The sequence below is a fragment of the Dipteris shenzhenensis genome, chromosome 5, assembly GCF_047967505.1.
Source record: "Dipteris shenzhenensis isolate YYH24624 ecotype China chromosome 5, Dip_SZ_1.0, whole genome shotgun sequence".
Taxonomy (NCBI): domain Eukaryota; kingdom Viridiplantae; phylum Streptophyta; class Polypodiopsida; order Gleicheniales; family Dipteridaceae; genus Dipteris; species Dipteris shenzhenensis.
This window is the reverse complement of record NC_141600.1, coordinates 4468499-4487074: the sequence shown is the minus strand read 5'-3', so window position 1 is coordinate 4487074 and position 18576 is coordinate 4468499. Positions and strand designations below refer to the sequence as shown.

General features: G+C 40.5%; 2 protein-coding genes across 2 annotated transcripts in view; one reads left to right on the top strand and one right to left on the bottom strand.

Annotated features, from left to right (window-relative positions):
• The first annotated feature begins 5036 nt into the window (after nt 1-5036).
• On the top strand, nt 5037-7036 carry LOC147901529 (protein LIFEGUARD 3-like). Its single transcript, XM_087374944.1, has 4 exons — nt 5037-5497; nt 5951-6064; nt 6267-6424; nt 6578-7036. The coding sequence occupies exons 1-4, from the start codon at nt 5254-5256 to the stop codon at nt 6785-6787; spliced, it is 726 nt and encodes a 241-aa protein (XP_087231070.1). The 5' UTR covers nt 5037-5253; the 3' UTR covers nt 6788-7036.
• A 4021-nt stretch (nt 7037-11057) lies between these two features.
• The window catches only part of LOC147901527 (chromatin remodeling protein DDM1-like), a 128085-nt gene continuing 120566 nt past the window's right edge, over nt 11058-18576 (bottom strand). The window contains exons 30-31 of the mRNA XM_087375035.1: nt 11995-12054; nt 11058-11892 (exon numbers count right to left, since the gene is read on the bottom strand). Of these exons, the coding sequence (XP_087231161.1) occupies nt 11524-11892; nt 11995-12054 (429 nt within the window). The 3' untranslated portion in view covers nt 11058-11523. The remainder of the gene's footprint in view (nt 11893-11994; nt 12055-18576) is intronic.

Here is an 18576-nt window from a genome sequence, read left to right as displayed (position 1 = left end):
TGATTGCTCCTTGTAGCTGCTCCCATGGCCGACATCGACATATCGTTCGGGGCATTCTCGCCATATCCTTCACCGATATATTTCTTCAGATTGGGATGTTCACTCTTATGTGCAGTAGCTACTTGGGGTCATTTACCAGTTCTCTACCCTTGCTATGCATAAAATAAATGAAATATATTTTTATTTTATATGATTGGGGTCAATAAAGATTCTCTAGCTTGAGCTCTACTATGCCAAGTCTGCTACCACATGCATCTTCACCTAAGCACATACTAGGAATCAAACCATAAAGTGCATCATCTAGACCCAACCATAGAGTAATCTACTCAGTCTCAAGCATTGGAGGTCATAGGGAAGACACATGGCCCAACCCTAGGTAGGAGACCACGGAATCCCCATCCACGACGGATGCATCAACCAAGCTTGCTCAGTACAAGCATGCCTCTAGTAGGAATCATTATAAGTACTAAGTAGTCTCCCATATGTTGAGGACTATATGCCAATATATAGCCATATTCCACAACTATATTTAGCGTATAGGTCCCATTTCCTTTCAAATCTAGTTAAAATGATTCATCCTAATTAAGATACCCATTCCCTTTAAAATACATCACTGTACTTAGATTACTCCTCCTAACCTCTTGACTCCACCCACTAAAGCCTCCACTGACCCATAGGTGACCACTAGCTAGGGATGTAACATGGCTCTATATTTTCGCCAAAGTGGAGAATGTATATTTTTTTTGTGGCTCTTAGGATGAAACCATAACAAAGTGGTATAATTGTTGCTCCCATCCTTTGGGTTCAGGAAAATATGAAAAACCTTACCATGGGTACCTATCTTTTATAAGCTTTAGATCCTACATTTTTTTGGAGACTTTAAAGCTTTCTATTCTTGTCAACCGCATGTGGATCCAAAGTTCATTCCAACAGCTCTATTCTCCTTTTCTACTTTTGCCCACCCTCTAGATACACAATGTCTTTGTGATGATTGGAGCCTTGTTTAACACCTTGATTTTTCACGAGTGTTGAACTACCTCCTTTATATATTGTGAGCAATCTTTTTTATTTTGTTTAAGGCCCCTTCTTGCTCTATCCCTTGATCTAAATCTGCTTAGCTTGGTTTGTTCTTGCTCAAGGCTCAATTCCTTGCATATAAATATTGAAGGCATTTCCTACTCTTTAGACTACCTCAGCTCACCTATCATGCACTTTTTTGCTTGAAAGACAAATAAATGAGATAGATTATTAACATTGATGCTACACAAAAATCATGGATAAACAAGCTATATGCATGCACTAGTGATGGAGACAACAAAAAATTAGCAACAGTGTGGCGTAAAGAGCCAAATGTGTATAGCTGAGAACATGGCCAAATCAATCATGTAGAAGATGAAGGAGTCATGCTAGTGTATCAAATGTCATAATTTTCTATTTGCTTGGCAATAACATGAGGAATTTGCACTTTTTAACTTCTTCTTGAATACTCAATTGTATCATCATCAACTATACATTTCTCTTGTAGTGATCTTAGCCTCTTATAGACACGACTCTAGAGACTCAAGAGTCATTTTATGATTGTATTAGGCTCGATACCATCTAGATTTTTAACCTAGTACACTATTCTTTGCATGTTTACAAAGATGGAGTTGATCCATATGTTTGGTGATGGTAATAAGGTTTTTTAAGCCTATCTTCATGTGTCCCAATCTCCAAGAAAGTTAGTATTGGGTCAAAACATTTGGATTATAAATGTAACAAATATCGTTTGATTCGTATAATGGTTGCTAGCCTCTTTTTTTTTTTCGCCAATGTTGGATTCACAAGAAGTTTTTCCATCCCCTTCAAGTCTATCCTAGGTCTCCCATATTTGAATACTCCTTGTTGTCTTTGATCACTAGTTATACTACCTTTAATTTGATTTTATCGATTGTGGTTTTAGTTAGCTCATGGGAGTTCAACCCTAATACCATGGTGGTGGGAAAGGGTGTTTATGGAAAAAACTATTTTGCTATGTTAAATATTGTAACGTTTTTTTTAATAATAGAAATATGCCAGCTTTTATTATTGGAATGGGAGCAGACAAAAATAGTGCCCCTCATACACGTAGATGGCTCAACAAATTGGGCACACTACCTGAGCCCACACTGCCTATATAGTAGGATTTCTATCCATGAACATGTCTAATCACCTCGCAAAAATCATACTAATAACCATAGGGAACTTCTTCCTAGTGATAATGGAGAAATCCACTAGTGTCATCCTCATATAAGCCAACACCATCAAAATAAACAATAAAATAGCTTCCTGTAGGGCTGCATCCCCTTCGAGTTGTTAGTTTTAGACATCCTCCAATTTGATCGTAAGGATAAATGAGCCATTAAACCTAACCTATGAATAGCCCCCCTTCAAATGCCATGAAAGATTGCATGACACTAAACAACCCCAAATGAGATGTTTAACCTCTTCAAATGAGCATCCACACATCGAACAACTTGGATTCATGGTTACTCACTTAGCCAGCCTACCTCTCATCAGCAACAACAAATTCAAAACCTTCCACATAAAAAAGTAGTCCTTCTCAACCACACATCCTTCTAGATCTCCTTTAGCCTATCTTGCCACCATCTCATCTCACACCTCATCCTCCATGTTAGGTTAGGCATTCCTAGCAAAGAACATTGTTCCATTAACTTCTTATACACCAAATGGAAAGAAATATTCCTTAAATTTGTCTTCCCCATAGTCCATTGATTAACCATCTAGCTAGAAGATATTATACAATTAGATGGCCAAGAATATGGGATTAGCCCCAGGACTCTACCCACCAAATTTCTCACCAGCATTAAGGATGAGTTTCTAGGAAATTACATCCAAAGGGAGCCAATAGGGTCTCCTACTATCCCAAAGTTGTAACCAATTACAAATTCCTTTTTTCAAGCACTCCTTGCACTCGTCTATCCAGACATGCTAGAGGCTTATTATCTACCTTCATTGCTAACCACAGATCTCCAATCTTCTACCGGCCCCTTAATCAAGTCAGAGTTTATGAACTTTAAAGGAAATCCCTAGATAGAGCTTGTCATACAAGTCCAAATTTCGCTCCCCCTTGCTTAGCAAACCACTTAATAATTTCCACCGAAGGAGCTCAGCATTCAAATAACCTAGGCATCCATTTACATAACAATGAAATGTTCCTTAAATCAATATCATGCAGTCCCAACCCACCTTGTATTTTTGACACCTTTATGGTATCTCAAGGAATATAATGCAGAGATCTCCTACCATATTCTTCCACCCATAAGAAGTCTCTCAGTATTTTCTCAACCCCATCCAATGTGTCTTCCAATTGTATTCACTTGCAATATTTCGACAAATGGACGTGCTAATGGCATCATAGTAAGCATAGTTGTATGCTTTGGGTCATGCTTTCTTGAATATGTAGGAAGAGGATCTGGGTTTTGCAAGTTTGAGGATTAGCAGCAGCCCTTGTTTCCCAACAACTTGGCATGCACTCTTACATGCCACTACATCTCTCCCTTGCTTGAAACTCTTTTGGACATATTTCATTTAGGTCAACCATGCAACCCACTTGCAAGAAATTGCCTTAACTTCCAAGTGGAAGTGCCGTAATATCTAGATTGTAACCATTGACAAGGCTAACATCATGGAAATCCAAACCTCTACACCTGATGAGCGTAATCTCAAAAACCCAAGACAGAAATCCAAACCTCTATACCTACTGAGATAGAAAAACCCAAGAAAACCCAAAGTAGAGGATGTGGAGAAATATATTGTTTCATATAGCGCTAAGGCAACACCCATGCATTCACTATACATAAATGTGGTTTTAAGTAATCCTCAAAATCTAAGAAAAACGTGGTTTTGCTTACTCCTTGTAATCTAAGCATAAACAATAGATTTTATTGATTACTCTATCACAAAGGCAATTCTTTTTGTTAAGAAGCATCATGCAAGACTGCCTTTGCCATTTCTTGGCACTAGATTCACAAAATTAAAATTAGCAAAATACGTGCTTGGATCATAGTTATCCTTCTTAATACTGGTGATGTAGAAGTTTTGACCATGAACATGAGTTGCTTTAGGAGCTTAATAGTGGTTAGCATGGAGTAGACTTGACAAGCATTTTCAAATGCATTACCTCAAAATTAACTCCCTCAATGGGATTATCCGACAGAATTGGCTATGTTATTGCTCGATCATGCAAGAGACTTCCAAACAATTGTGCACTGATATCTTGTAAAGCAAAAGAAAATTGAGAAGCGAGTCAATCATTGATTTTGCATTGAGGCTCACACGTGATCTCGATCCAAAATACGTTAGAAGACTACAGGGAAGGCACTCAATCACAATGGAAATAGTCTCGCAATTTATTGGAGCACGCAGTTTCAACAACAACTGGATCTCATTCAACGGTTGTCATGCAAGCGTGATGGGCATACGCACGGCAGCAAAGATTGCCTAGTGGTGCATGTAGAGGTGAGTTCCCAACCTCAAGCATCTTACGACATCCTACGATCATACAGTCTGCCAAGGGAAAGAAGCGAGCCTAATATAGCTGATGGACTTCTAGAGTGACGACTGTCGGCATTAGTCGTCCCCGTGCTGGAAAAACCAAAGTTTGATTTTGTTGAAGGGGACAGGATTGTGGTGCTGACTCTTGCAAGAGAAGATCAAAGATGACAAGAAGGGGTTAGATTTGAGATCGACAGAATGCTATGGGATCTGCTACATCAATTGAAGAAGTCAAGGAGAATGGATGCAAAGACAAACCAATTGAAGCCGTTGTCGCGTCGAGCAGAAGTGCACCTGCTCCCACTTCCCCTTACAAGTCTCCTTACCGAGGGTCCTCTTTTGGAGCCACGAACCATGTGTTGTGCACATCTCATGTCCACATTTTTACTCATTTGCTTTTTTCCTTTAAAATTTTGATAAAATACTAGGATTCAAGTTCAATTTCGAGTTGGTAGTTGAGTGCGCGAAGACGGAAAAGCTAGTTTACGTGTAAGAGCTTACGTGTGCATGCAAGAGCAAAAGATTGTTGACTGAGAGTCCTTGGGTGCCACGCATGCTAGTGGTTGGCCACGTGGCTTCAGTTTTTGAACCAAAAAAAGAGCACTTAAAATCCAGTCGCTTGCGGGTGAGTTGATCTGGTTTGAGAGCAGAGCAACAGCAACAGCAACAGCCGATCCATCGATTTCGGATCAATCCTCTTCCGGATCGCCAGACATCATGTTTAGCCCTATCAAGCAAGAAAGTTTTGATGAGGAGAAAGGGTCCGTCCTTTATCCGGGTATTTCGCACGAAGATAATGAACTGCGCTGGGGCTTCATCAGAAAAGTGTATGGGATCCTCGGCACGCAGTTTCTCCTCACGGCTGCTGTTGCAGCAGTGGTCGTATTTTGCCGTCCAGTCGCCTTGTTCTTTCTTAATACGCCAGTGCTTTTCTTTTTCATTGCGATACTGCCGTTAATATGTGAGCCTTCTTCCTATTGTGAAGCATTTCTTTCAGGTTCTGAAAAAGTCCTGTATGTAACGTTTCCCGAGTTGAATCAAGGGAGATTGTTCATAATGATATGCGAATTACACGAGTTCAAGTAGATAGTGTAGAGAAGTATCATCGTTTACTGCATAGAAGAAGGAAATTTTGAAATGTGTGTATAGAAATGCGTAATTTATACTTTTTTAACAGTTTCTTTTCCCTTTTAAAATTTTTCTTTCGCATATTGAGTGTCCATTGGCGCAGTCTTTTGACTCTTACAGCATTGCCCTCGTGGCAGGGCTGTCAACTCCTGGCAGGGTAGTCTTTTAGGCTTTGTTCAAACAAAATAAAAAAGCAAAGAATTACAACCATGGAAGCAAAGATTTTCTGTGGATTTGCATCGTGATTCGTTTATTCAATCTGATGTGGGAAGCTTGGTGTTTGCAGTGATCTGTCCTTTGTATTATTACCATCAGAAACACCCGGTTAATCTATTGTTGTTGGGGGTTTTCACAATAGCTCTCAGTTTTTCAGTGGGCATCTCTTGTGCTTTCACTAGTGGTAAGTATCATGTAATTCATGTTTCTCGTTATCAGACGCATTTGTTTGTTGTTGGGGGTTTTCACAATAGCTCTCAGTTTTTCAGTGGGCATCTCTTGTGCTTTCACTAGTGGTAAGTCATCATGTAATTCATGTTTCTCGTTATCAGACGCGTTTGTCATTTTCGAATTTAACCTGGACTGTAATGTTGTTGTGTGACCAGGAAAAATAGTCCTGGAGGCTTTGGCATTGACTGCAGTAGTCGTTTTGTCATTGACTGGATACACCTACTGGGCAGCCCGAAAAGGCTATGATTTCACGTTCTTGGGTTCTTTTCTCTTCACATCACTAGTTGTGCTCATCTTCTTTGGCTTGATTCAGGTGATCTAATTTTAAAGAGATTTTTGCTCTGCATAGTGAAATTGATATGAATGTCCAGAAAATGGAATAATTCGTGGTGGGGATTTTCGAAACTCATTTTTACGAGAACATTGCCCCAAGTGAAGTTAAGCTAACTTTATATTTGTTTCACAGGCCTTCTTTCCTATTGGTCCTGTTTCTACAATGATCTATGGAGGTCTGGGTGCCCTTATATTCGGTGCATATATTGTGTACGACACAGATAATTTGATAAAGCGCTTCACTTATGATGAATACATATGGGCTTCGGTGGTTCTTTACCTGGACGTTTTAAACTTGTTCCTTACTCTTTTGGACCTGCTCAGAGCTATTCAAGACCGATAGGCCTTGTAAGCGTTTTCGCAAGACTTGGGATTTTTAAGGATGTGTTTAACTGAGCACCATGTATGCAATCAAGGGAGATGATTCTAATGGGTGATTCTCCTGTAGAAGCGTATTCTCCTGGCTTGCAAGTTGGTTCGTTTTTTTGTAACGAGCTGTGCAACTCTGGGTAAAGAGCTGTAAACTATAATGTATATCCATAAAAGATTGCTTTCAAGACCCTACGTAATGTGAATCTTATTTTTATTCTCAGTAGTGTCCAATAAATAATTGTACTGCTTGGTCTGTAGTCTGATTGCAAGGATGATGTGATCAACTGTGGTCACTTTTATCCTGCTTCATCCAGAGATAGAGTTTTTAATTTATGTACCAAGCATGATCTGCCGTCTTGTGTTTAAAAGGATGGTCTTGTGCTGCACTTGGTAGTTTCTTACCTTCTTAACTTAATTGTGACTTTCAAGCAACTGATCTCCACACTGTATCGTTTATCCTGAAGTGACTTTTGGCTGGATTGCTGTTACTGCATTTTCATAATGCCATAACAGCTAGTCATTTGGGATAAAGCTTGTCTGCCAAATCTATCACTCTGCAAATAGAAGTCATCCTGGCCGTAGGAGCAACTGTCTCTCCATAGTCCACTCCTCCCGCCTGTGCATAGCCTTTGACCATGAATTTTGCCTTGTACTTGTTCAAAGCGCTATCGGACTTGTACTTGGTGTAGTACACCCACTTGGTTCTGATGATCTCTCTCTTTCATGGTCTCTCAACGAGGTCCCAAGTGTGATTCTTTAAAATGGCGTCCATCTCTGTTTTCATAGCAGCTTGCCACTTGTACTCCCTTTACTAACTCTAACTCTTCGATGTCAAGATCCTTGGTCTTTTCTTCTTGCGTGATCACAAACCTCTGTATCTGGAAACTACTGCAACTTCTGCTGCCACTACTTGTGGTTGGGACTATGTCTCCTCGAACAACAAGTTGATATGCCTTTGACGCTTCACTATACCTATGAAGACACAGTTCTTGCTCTTAGAATCCTTAGATGTGAAATCATAGGCTTCTTACCAAAACACGCCGTGAAAAGAGTCTTGCTTTCCACTGGTTTGGTCTTTTTCCTGTTCAGAATGTGGACAGCCGTGTTGATTGCCTCACCCCAAAAGGCTTCCTCCCTCTCAACATACATAAGCCCATTTCTATGATTGTTGTACCCATTCTGTTGGGATGTGTGTGCCATCGCTAGCAGACTTTTGATCACCTCTTCATGTAATACACTTTGAAGTCCTCTGAGGTAAACTCTTCCCTTGGTCGGTCCTAAAAGTCTTCAACTTCTTACATGCCTCCTTCTCGACCTTTGCCTTCCACTCCTTGAACTTTGTGAAACCTTTAGACTTATTGGCAATGCAATAGACCCAATCTGTACCGAAATCATCAATAATGTTAAATAATACCTAGATCTTGAGAATCACATCTACATATGTCGGAGTGCACCAGCTTAAGTTTTTTGCATCTCTGAAAGGGTTTTGTAGCTCACGTGCCCAAACCTCATGGCATAACTTCGATCTATCTACATCTACATAGACTATTAAAGCTTGGATTTTGTACAAACCGTGCTCCTCTGTTCCCCTCTTGCCACTTCCTTTATGTGTCTTTTAACTAGATCAGTACTCTTCTATCATCGAACTCAACCTCCATTCTATTCTTGGTAATCTTCTTGGTTGAGTGTGGTACTATTAAAGCAAGTTTGGCGCGTTACCTTTCTGGTCAAATTCGGCTTTACTCATCATCCTTTGTAATTGGGATTGTTTCACAGAGTCATGGGCATCCTTGTGTACATCTCATGGTTTCGATTGATTCCTTTGAAATTTATAAACCTTTAGACTGCACAATATAAATTGGCATCCAAGTTGTTAAAGTGTCTCTCTTTGTGTTCCAACTTAGGGAGGCAATTCAGTGTGCGACCTCTCATAAGCAATCTGTCCTGCACCTTGAGACTCTTACCATTATTAGACAATTCACAATATAAATTGGCATCCAAGTTGTTAAAGTGTCTCTCTTTGTGTTCCAACTTAGGGAGGCAATTCAGTGTGCGACCTCTCGTAAGCAATCTATCATGCGCCTTGAGACTCTTACCATTATTAGACAATTCACAATTTCGTGTGTTCCAAGTTGGGCTCTTGTAGTTGGAACATGTTTTAATGAGTTATTTTGTGCAAAGTATAGGTTAAACTAGCACTTACCTGAGAAAGCACTTGTGATATTATGAGCACTAGAGCCTTACATGTTTACAATCATTATAACATGTTGCTAGCTTGCATTTGGTGTTGTACTAGTAGAGAATATGCCATATTATTTGGTTGCAATTATTTGCTAAATGACACGAGGTTGGGATTGGACATTGTCTAGAGGGTCGCTTTTGCTTGCTTAACATGCATAAAGAAAGAGAGGGATGGTTAGGTGAAGGCAGAACTACACTGCAAAGATAAACACGAGTCTCCCTAATATTCCAGATTGGCAGCCTTGTTTGAACAATAAGAGAATTTGATGCAATAGCCAAACATCTTTTCTTCTCTACAGAATGTTGATTTACTCAACTATCACAAGGCCCAAAAAACTCTACTCATTTATTTAAACATCAAAAGTCCAAATACCTCTTGGTTCATATTCTTAGTCATTTCATTCAACATGCATCAATTAGTTCATGCAAAATCTAAAAAAGAATCATCTAAAGAGTAGCTTTTTAAGAAAGAAAGACCTAATTTTAAACAAAAAATTCTCCAAAAAAAAAAAGCATTAAATATCACACCAATCATAAAGCACCATCGTCCATTGAGTATAGTGAAAAGCAGAAGCATATATTTTCTTCTAATGAGTGCCGACCTTGTTCTCCTTGTCCATCACAAAAATAAGTCTAAGCACAACATCAAATTTGTAGATACAATCTAACTGAATAGCATAACATCCATTCCACAATTAAACCCAACTCCCTCAAAAATCTCAAAATGAGATCGATATTAGGGATTTAAATATTCAAGGTACTTGAGTGTAATCACCCCAAGAGCCTTGAAATTTTCATGACACGTTGTGTTTAGCAAGCTTGCTTGTATTTGATGGAAGCTAGCCTTTGGTCAATTGTAAGAGTTGACTTTAGTAATGGTTTTGGAGTTTACATTTTTAATGGTTTTGAAGTTTACATTTTAAAGTTGGTTCCAATCATAAGCTCTTATGACTTCCATATATTCCTAATCGATTAATTTTGTGAAGAATTTTCTTATTTTAAAAATTCTAGAAAAACATATTTTCTCGATTCGTCTAGGTTCTTGAGCCTTCTTGGCATGGAATTATAAATCATAATTTAGTTTTCTTAAATGAATGTATTTCTTACCTTATTGTAGGTTGTCACCTCATAGTTTATGGCAATTCACTATGGTTTTGTTTTGTCTAACTTGTTGAATACAGTTAGGATTCTACTTGCATAATGTATGCCTACTCAAAATGTGATTTCGACAAGACAAACATGGGATTGTCGAACCGTCAAAGGAACTCGGCCAAGACAATGCATATCGAGTTTTAATCGCAAAGATCCTACACAAGACTTGACCAAAGACTTATCTTTTTTTTTTTCATTTTGCATGGATGAAATATGGAACAAGTGCATCATTTATCTCATGCAAGTACATGGTCCTTGCACAGAGTAGAGCCCAGCAATGGACTGAATGCAAGAGTCATATAGAGGATGATATAGCATACTCAATGGATAGACTAGGTTGTAGACATACTTGATATGGGTGACTATTTTGCAATGCTCATGTCCCCTCTGAACAACGATGATGAGGATTGTTACATGATGCTATGCAAGCAACCCAAGACAACCCTATCAAAGCAAGTCAAGGATGGATGGGGTAATGTCTTCATCATTTGAGACGAAGTGGTCTATGGAGCCTTCTATGCAAAAATCCCTACTAGAAGCAATAGTTATTTTCTATGCGATAAGGCATCATCTACTATAGTGCATTCTGATGCAGTGTTGGTAATCAAATTTCAAGTGTTGCAAGTATAAAACAAGGTTGAAGGCCACAAAACCGTGTGTCGTCTCCCCCCAAGATGCATGATGAAATCTTGGCAACATTTTCATTGTGAGGTCTGCACGATAGTGAAGAAAACTATATGCAAATCCAACTTGGACATCAACACTTTCCTTTTAGTTTTCTTTTGTCATTGATTTAGAACTGATTAGCATCACGGAAAGCCGTTGTACTCAGCTCACAGATACAAAGAACATTGCCATAATTTTGTGATTAAAGCACATTCAAGGAATGCACCTAGTAGAGGATATATAATATCATCCAACTCAATTGTCATTAGCATCCCAGCTACCTTCTAAACCTCCAACAAGTTACAGCTTCGTTACAGCAGTCAAGGACCCAGTTGTACACCTTAGCTGCAAGGTGCAAGGGCCTCAACATTTCAGCATCGTAGTCCATCCTTTATCTAGCCAATAGCTCTGCATCCCGTTTCCCACGACTATAAATGAAGATATTGATACTTTCTCAAAATTATACATGGGATTGAGGCTTGATTATTTGCCCTTTCCTTCACATATGGAACTTGCAAAATGAATAGAATCACTGATGATCCCATCGCCATTCATTGACACCACCGGTGAAGCATCATTAAGGCAGCATTTGCACGCTTAAGCTTAAGGACTGCTGTTAATGTAGGTGCAAGGAAAAGCCCCGAAAGCCTATTCCAGGATCACTATTTCATTGAAGTCGGCCCACTTGGTAACATCCATATCCAATGGAGTTTCGAATGAACACTTCGATCCATTTGTATCACACAATAATATTGTTTTGGCTGGATGTTCGACATGAGTTGCAAGATCCAACTCTGGCAAACAGGACACCACAGGAATATCTTTTTTTGCATCCTCCACCATTGCATTCCATTCTATGCCTGACAGTTGCGGAACTCTGTTCACAGTGTCCTCTACATTGTGCTTTGACTCATTCTGTCCTTGAACTCCTTGCAGAGGATCTTGCAACTGCGGGGCTGAACTTGCCTGCTGCTTAGCTAAATACCCGCAATAACTGCAACAGTGCATAAAATATGCCTGCATAATTCCACCAGCAAATAAATTTCCAGTAATGTTAAAGAAAATGAGAGCACATGATGCCTATATGATTCATACCAAAAAAACAGTACTACATCACACCTGGGAAGGGTGCATTTGACCAAGGTTCTGGAACCGTTCACAACCACCAACTAGTTCAGCCTGCATTATTTTATTTACATTGGTGCATGCTTAATATTAATTTTGATGGCATTTGATTCAAATCTATGATCCTTGCTGTTCTGCACAATGAGAATAAAGCTCTAGACCCTTTCGATAAAAAATACGAGGACTGACTTGCATCCACAGTTTCTAATTCCCTTGTGAAAAGAAGGAACCATCTATATATATACTATTAAATTCAGTTCAACCCATAATGCACATTTTAGGCTCCCAAACCTTAAAACACCAATGGACATAGCTTGCACAGTGGAGCCACCAGCCATTATTTGTCAAAAAAATTGAATACAGCCAAATTTAGGTTTGATGCCCAGCAGTCCCACCTAAAGGATAAATCCAAGGACAAAGGAATATATATCGAGAAAGATTAATTTGGTGGCCCTCTACAGAGATGGTGGTTGTGGCTAACTATAATGAAAAGCTTGTGTTACTCTGCCACTTCTTTGAGGAACCTTCTTCTATTGCCTTATGTTTTATTTTTTGTAGGAGTTGCTTTTGTTTTCAGCCCTCATTTAACACATATGAGACCTTGGACAATTTCCACAGCTATTCTCGAGGTCATCCATACTTAAGATCTCATCCTTGGCTTGGATGGGGAATGTTTGTTTGCCATTTTTTGTGGAATCAGATTTTAATTTTTATGTCAAATCAGATTTTCTGGCATAAGGATGGAGGGAATGTAACATTCGGTTACAACTATAATACATGTCTTTTGGCATTTTTTATTTCGGTTGCTACATTATTTCATTTTTGTAAACATACTTCGATGATGCAAGACCTGCTCACATATCATCGCTTTCCAACGGTGAATGGAATTAATTTTAGGAGTGGAAAATATGCCGTGATATTGTCCACACAATTCATGACATTTCATCTTTCTTGTACAGCATGTAAATAATAATGTAAGCTACTAAGATAAATCAGTTTGTATTTCAGAAGGTCTTGAACATGTTGAAGGTCTAACCTTCTTGAGCTTGGCAAATAGTTAACAAGGGAGTTTAACTAATCGTGTCAATGTGGAGCTCTTGGACCTTGCAATAGGTAGTTTCACCAAGATTGTTGATGGCATCCTTAATACAATCGGCGAAGTACCTATTTCAGGATGGTTAGATTTACAAGTATTCCTTAAAAGCCGTTAAGACATCTAGCAAAACGTGCAGCATCATGAACATAAAATCTATCAATCCATGCATGGATGGGCGTCTGTAGTCTCCTATTCGACCACGAAATAGGAGAGAGTGTGGCTGTGTGTGAAAGGCATCATCAAACCATGTATCTTTGCCACTGAACCGGAATGGGAAGGCATCCCAAGCTATTCTCTCCAACAAGTGAATACCACCTTGTCTATACTCCCTTTCTTATCTTAAGGCAACTCCACCATACTGAAATCACCTCCAATGACCCACGAATCTGCAATGGGGTCAAGGAGAGCGGCTGCTTCCCCATAAGGACATGATCCCCTCTATTATTGGGGACATATAGGTTTAGAAAACCAACCTTATGTCCCTCAATCAAAAGCAAGATCCATTGAGCTTTGGAGGGGATAATGACTTCGTGTCCAACAACTAAGGGGAGAAAAGATGCAGATACTGAAATGCATGTACCACCTATTAGCACTTAGCCCTGGTATGGCCTTGTAGGCTAGTCTTAGGACTCAATCAGCTCTTAGGTTGACTTCATTGGTCAACCATATGATTGACTTGGGGGCCATATAGGCAACATGTTCCTTTGTACTTCTCATTATCCATTTGCAAGTAGTCACGTTTGCTTCAGCTTGTTGTTTGCTCCCTTGGATTCCACTCCGTTTCCATTGCTTCCCGTACCCAACAATGGTATTAGAGTTGGTTATCTGATTTTGGCACAGGTATGGCACTTGCTTCCCGCAATCTAGATTTGAAAGTGTTCGCTATCTGCTACTCCATCGTCCAGCTTCAATTTCGTACAAGTTTGTCCAAAAATTGGTACATCTGCACTGAAGCGTGAATATGTGGTGTATTTGCATTCTGCATAAGAACCTGTGTGTCACAACACATGCTGCCAAACAACCGTACATCTCCTACGTCAGTGCCATAATGCCTTCAACACACGTTCGTACAAGTCTGCATCTTGTCGTCTGTACAGATTTGCAGATCTGTGCAACCATCTACGTTCCACCGTACGATTCGTTCATACAAGTGCCGTACTGCCGTACATCTGTTGTGCGACACCTGTCCCGTACAAGGCACCAACAGTCCGTGTAGTTATTTTTACAGCCTCCGCACCGTACAAGCTGCCGTACACTATCCGTCCATCTGTCGTAAAGGGGCAGAAATCTGCCATACACTTGGATATTTGCAGTACGCTAGGTTTAGGAATTCCTGTCGTACAACATCGTATATTTTCTGTACAGCCCCTCTTTTCATTTTATAGGCTACATTTGCAGATCTAGTCGTCTCATTTGATTCTCTGACTGCTTGACCTATCACAAATTGGGGCATTTCACGTACATTGACAGACATTGTAGTTAGAGTTGGAAATTTGCAAATATTTGGGGCTTTTCCTGCTTTTGCCCTCTTCTGTTGCAATTTGCTCTTTAGAAATTGAGGCTTGTCACATTGGGCTTCAATTTTGCGAAGGACAAGGGTTTTGGCAGATTTGCTTGCACTTTTCCACTAATTGTGACTGCGAAATACAAACATTTGCTATTTTTAGCACTGAGGGATTCTAGCATTTGGTAGACATTGCATTGTCATTTGTAGGACATTGCAATCACATTGCAGGAGATTTCATCACATTTGCTTTAGAAATTGGGGCTTGTCACATTGGGCTTCAATTTTGCGAAGGACAAGGCTTTTGGCAGATTTGCTTGCACTTTTCCACTAATTGTGACTGCGAAATACAAACATTTGCTATTTTTAGCACTGATGGATTCTAGCATTTGGTAGACATTGCATTGTCATTTGTAGGACATTGCAATCACATTGCAGGAGATTTCATCACATTTGCAAAATTTCAGTAAAATTTGGGGCTTTTCAACATTTGCCCTCTTTTTCGCATAATTGCCCTCTCAAACTTTGGAGCTTTTTCTCAATTTGCTAACATTTGCAGTGATACTTGCTTGAGAAAATCAAATTTGGCGTCTATTTGCATTTGCCCTTTGTTTTGGGCCATTTGTCCTTTCAAATTTGGGGCATACAGCCACTATTGGGATAAATTCAGCTCAGAATTACATTGGACATATATGCAGTCATTTGCCCCTCGTCTTGGGCTTGTTATTTGCAGGACAACTATTTCCAAGGGGGTGGATCCTTTGATTGGACATACATTTTCTTGAAGGTCATTTTGGGAACAGCTTGTGCATTTTGCTCAGTGTTTGTAACAACCATCTTGGCATTGACGCTTGCAGACATTTGCTGTCTTTTTTTTTGGTCTGATATTTGCAGCCAACAGTCAAAAACTTGGCCAGCCAACTCTTTGCATTATAGCCTTGAGGCTGTGACATTTGCAGGGCACTTTTATTTTATTTTTTGGGGATTTCCATTTGCAATGGCAAACCATGAATCTGTTGGGATCATTGCTACTGAGGACAAGCTTGATGACACCAATTATCCCATGTGGTCGTACTTGGTGCACCACCTATTGGTGTTCATGAACTTTTGGAGAATTGTATTTGGATCGGAGACTAAACCTGTCTCTTCATCATAGGCACCTACTGCCACCGCAACCACTTTTGCCACTTCCGGCTCATCTACCACTACTCCCTCCGTGCCTACCGTCGACCCTCCAACACAAGAACAAATTCATTGGGAACAGCGAGATGCACAAGCACATGCAGTGATTGCCATGAGTTGCAAGAGAGTTATTATACCTCACTAGGTCTTGCAAAACAGCCAAGTCTGCATGGGACACTTTGGCCAGTCTTATCAAATACGCAATGAGGCCAGAGTTGCTTATTTGCGCAGGCAGCTTGACAATGTTAAGATAAATGAAGGAGGCAACATGGATGCCTATTTGACACGGGTCAAAGACTTCAGAGAGCAACTCATGAATGTTGATGAGATTGTACCAGACTCACAGGTTGTGTCTACACACTCGATGGGCTTCCTGACGATTTGCTACAACACTTTGACTAGTGGCCATGGTTAACTCCAACCACTATTCTTTTGATCAACTTGTTACCCTACTCCTGCAAGAGGAGCAGAGTCGCCAAAACAAGGCTGCTTTCACTCATGCAGATCAAGCCTTTGCTACTGATCATAAGAACAAAGGAAAAGGGGGGGGGAAAAGTACAACAAGCCCAAACCTACATCTGGTACCTCATCCTCTTCCTCTCCTACCAATGGGAAGAAGAAGAAACGCTGCAATTATTGGAGGAAACCAGGTCATGACATCTCTTAGTGCCAGAAGTGTATTGCTTCCGAGAAGAAGCAGGGACAGCCAGGACAGCAAGGTCTTGCTGTCACAAATACTCCCGCTACTAATGTCACAAATATAGATGCACCCAATCTTGCTCATGATGAGTGGGCATTTATTGTGGAGTGTCATTATAATCCTACTCTGCATGATTTAGCTTTTGCAGCCTCAGTTTCTGCCTCAAAATGGTACTTTGATAGCTTCCAAGCACATCACTTCCTACAAAAATCTCTTTCACACATTGAGTGGTGTTCAAAAGGGGGCATTGTCACTTGTGCAAATAATGCAGCATACCCCGTGAAAGGGATTGGTCAAGTGGTATCATTTTATGGTTATCATTGTGCCGTTTATGATAATCGGTATGACAACTATATTGTACTCACTGGAACACTTGATAGAGGACTATATCATCTTGACATATCTGCACAACAGGCTGTTATATAAGCTATGCATTAAAAAAACATGTATGCAAGGGCTGCTTGTTGGGGAAAATGCATAGGATTCCATTTCCCAAGGACGGGACCCTTGGTGTATCCAGGAAGTTGCATCTCCTACATAGTGATGTGTGGACCGATGCGGACAGCATCACTTCGGGGGTATTATTACTTTTTTACTTTTATAGATGACTTCACCAGGTTCACTTGGATATATACCATGAAGCTGAAGTCAGATGTCTTCTCTTGCTTCAAGCATTGGATTGCCTTGGCAGAGAATGAGAGTGGGGAGAAACTCTTGACCTTCCGCACTGACAGGGGGGTCAGTACTTGTCCCAAGAATTTTTTGATTTCTTAGCAGCCCGGGGTATCATTCATCAAGTCACAGTGTTCAGCAAGAAGCAACCTACAATTGCTACTTCTAGTTGTGAAGCTGAATACAGGGCAGCCTTCGCAGCTACAGTAGAGTGTGTCTAGCTTGGTAAGCTACTCGTAGATCTTGACATTAGCTAGCTAGCTTCTACTACCATCTACATGGACAGCTAGACTGCTTTGGCTATTGCGAGATACCTAGTGCTTCATTATCATCATGTTCGAGAGCGACTGTCAACTGGAAAAATATATTTGTCCTATGTTCCCATGTTTTATCATAGGTTGCTATATCCATTTTGGATGGATATGTGCAACCATGATATAGTTTTCAGGTATACCTGAGATGTATCCAGGATACTTCAGCGACGGGAGCCTTAGTCACAACCAAAACATGAATATGTCAAGCTGCAACAATCGAAGATGACCCCGGGTCATGAGAGGTGTCCTCTTGTGCTGGTGGAGTAACAACCCTAATCGCAACCCGACGAGGGGCAACAGATTAGAGGACGCAGGGGTCCTTGACGTGCTGAACAAGCTGGCTGTCTAGTACCATGCGTTGCAGGACGAACAAGGGGTGCCAAGGGAGCAGTATGAGGAGGAGCTGCACCTGAAGACTTCTTCGGTATTTTTTTCCTCCTTGGGCAGTCTCTAGCAAAGTGCTCGTGGGTCCTGCATATCCTGCATTGATCTTGTCTGCCTGCAATCTCTATCCTCTGGCAAGAAAGAATCCATCTTGTTGCTCAATGTTAGGTTCAGAGACAATGATCCTAACTCTAGGCATCCCCATGGGCCTTAACCGCCTCCGCTAAAGAAGAAGCCAAGGTTGGAAGGGGAGCAATCTATGCCAATAGTGGCTAGATGCCGATGGTACACCTGAGAAAGGTCTGGTAGTTGGATAAAAAGAGATGTGACCCGACTGTCCTCCTCAACAGAATCAAAACCCAGAGTGAGGTGTGATAGAAAGATCCTCCTAGAGGCTAGCACCAAGGGATTAGCCTCGAACATCAAGCCGTGGCCTCAAGAGAATCGAAAACCACCTGGAAGAAGCCTTGATCAAGTAAGTGTACATCTGACAGGTGAGGAGCTACGTCTTCCAATAAGGCCACAAGCATCCAATCCCTGGCTTGAAATCTGGAAGGATGGGACCCATGGATGTGAGCAAGGAGCGCGGTAGGCCTTTCTATCTCCACATCTTTTTTGAGTTGCTGCAACAGGGTGAGCTCCTCTGATATTCATATCTTGGTGCCTCTTAACTTGTTGGTCTGCTTGAGAATTTTGCTTCTTGCTAACATGTCCTTCAGAACTA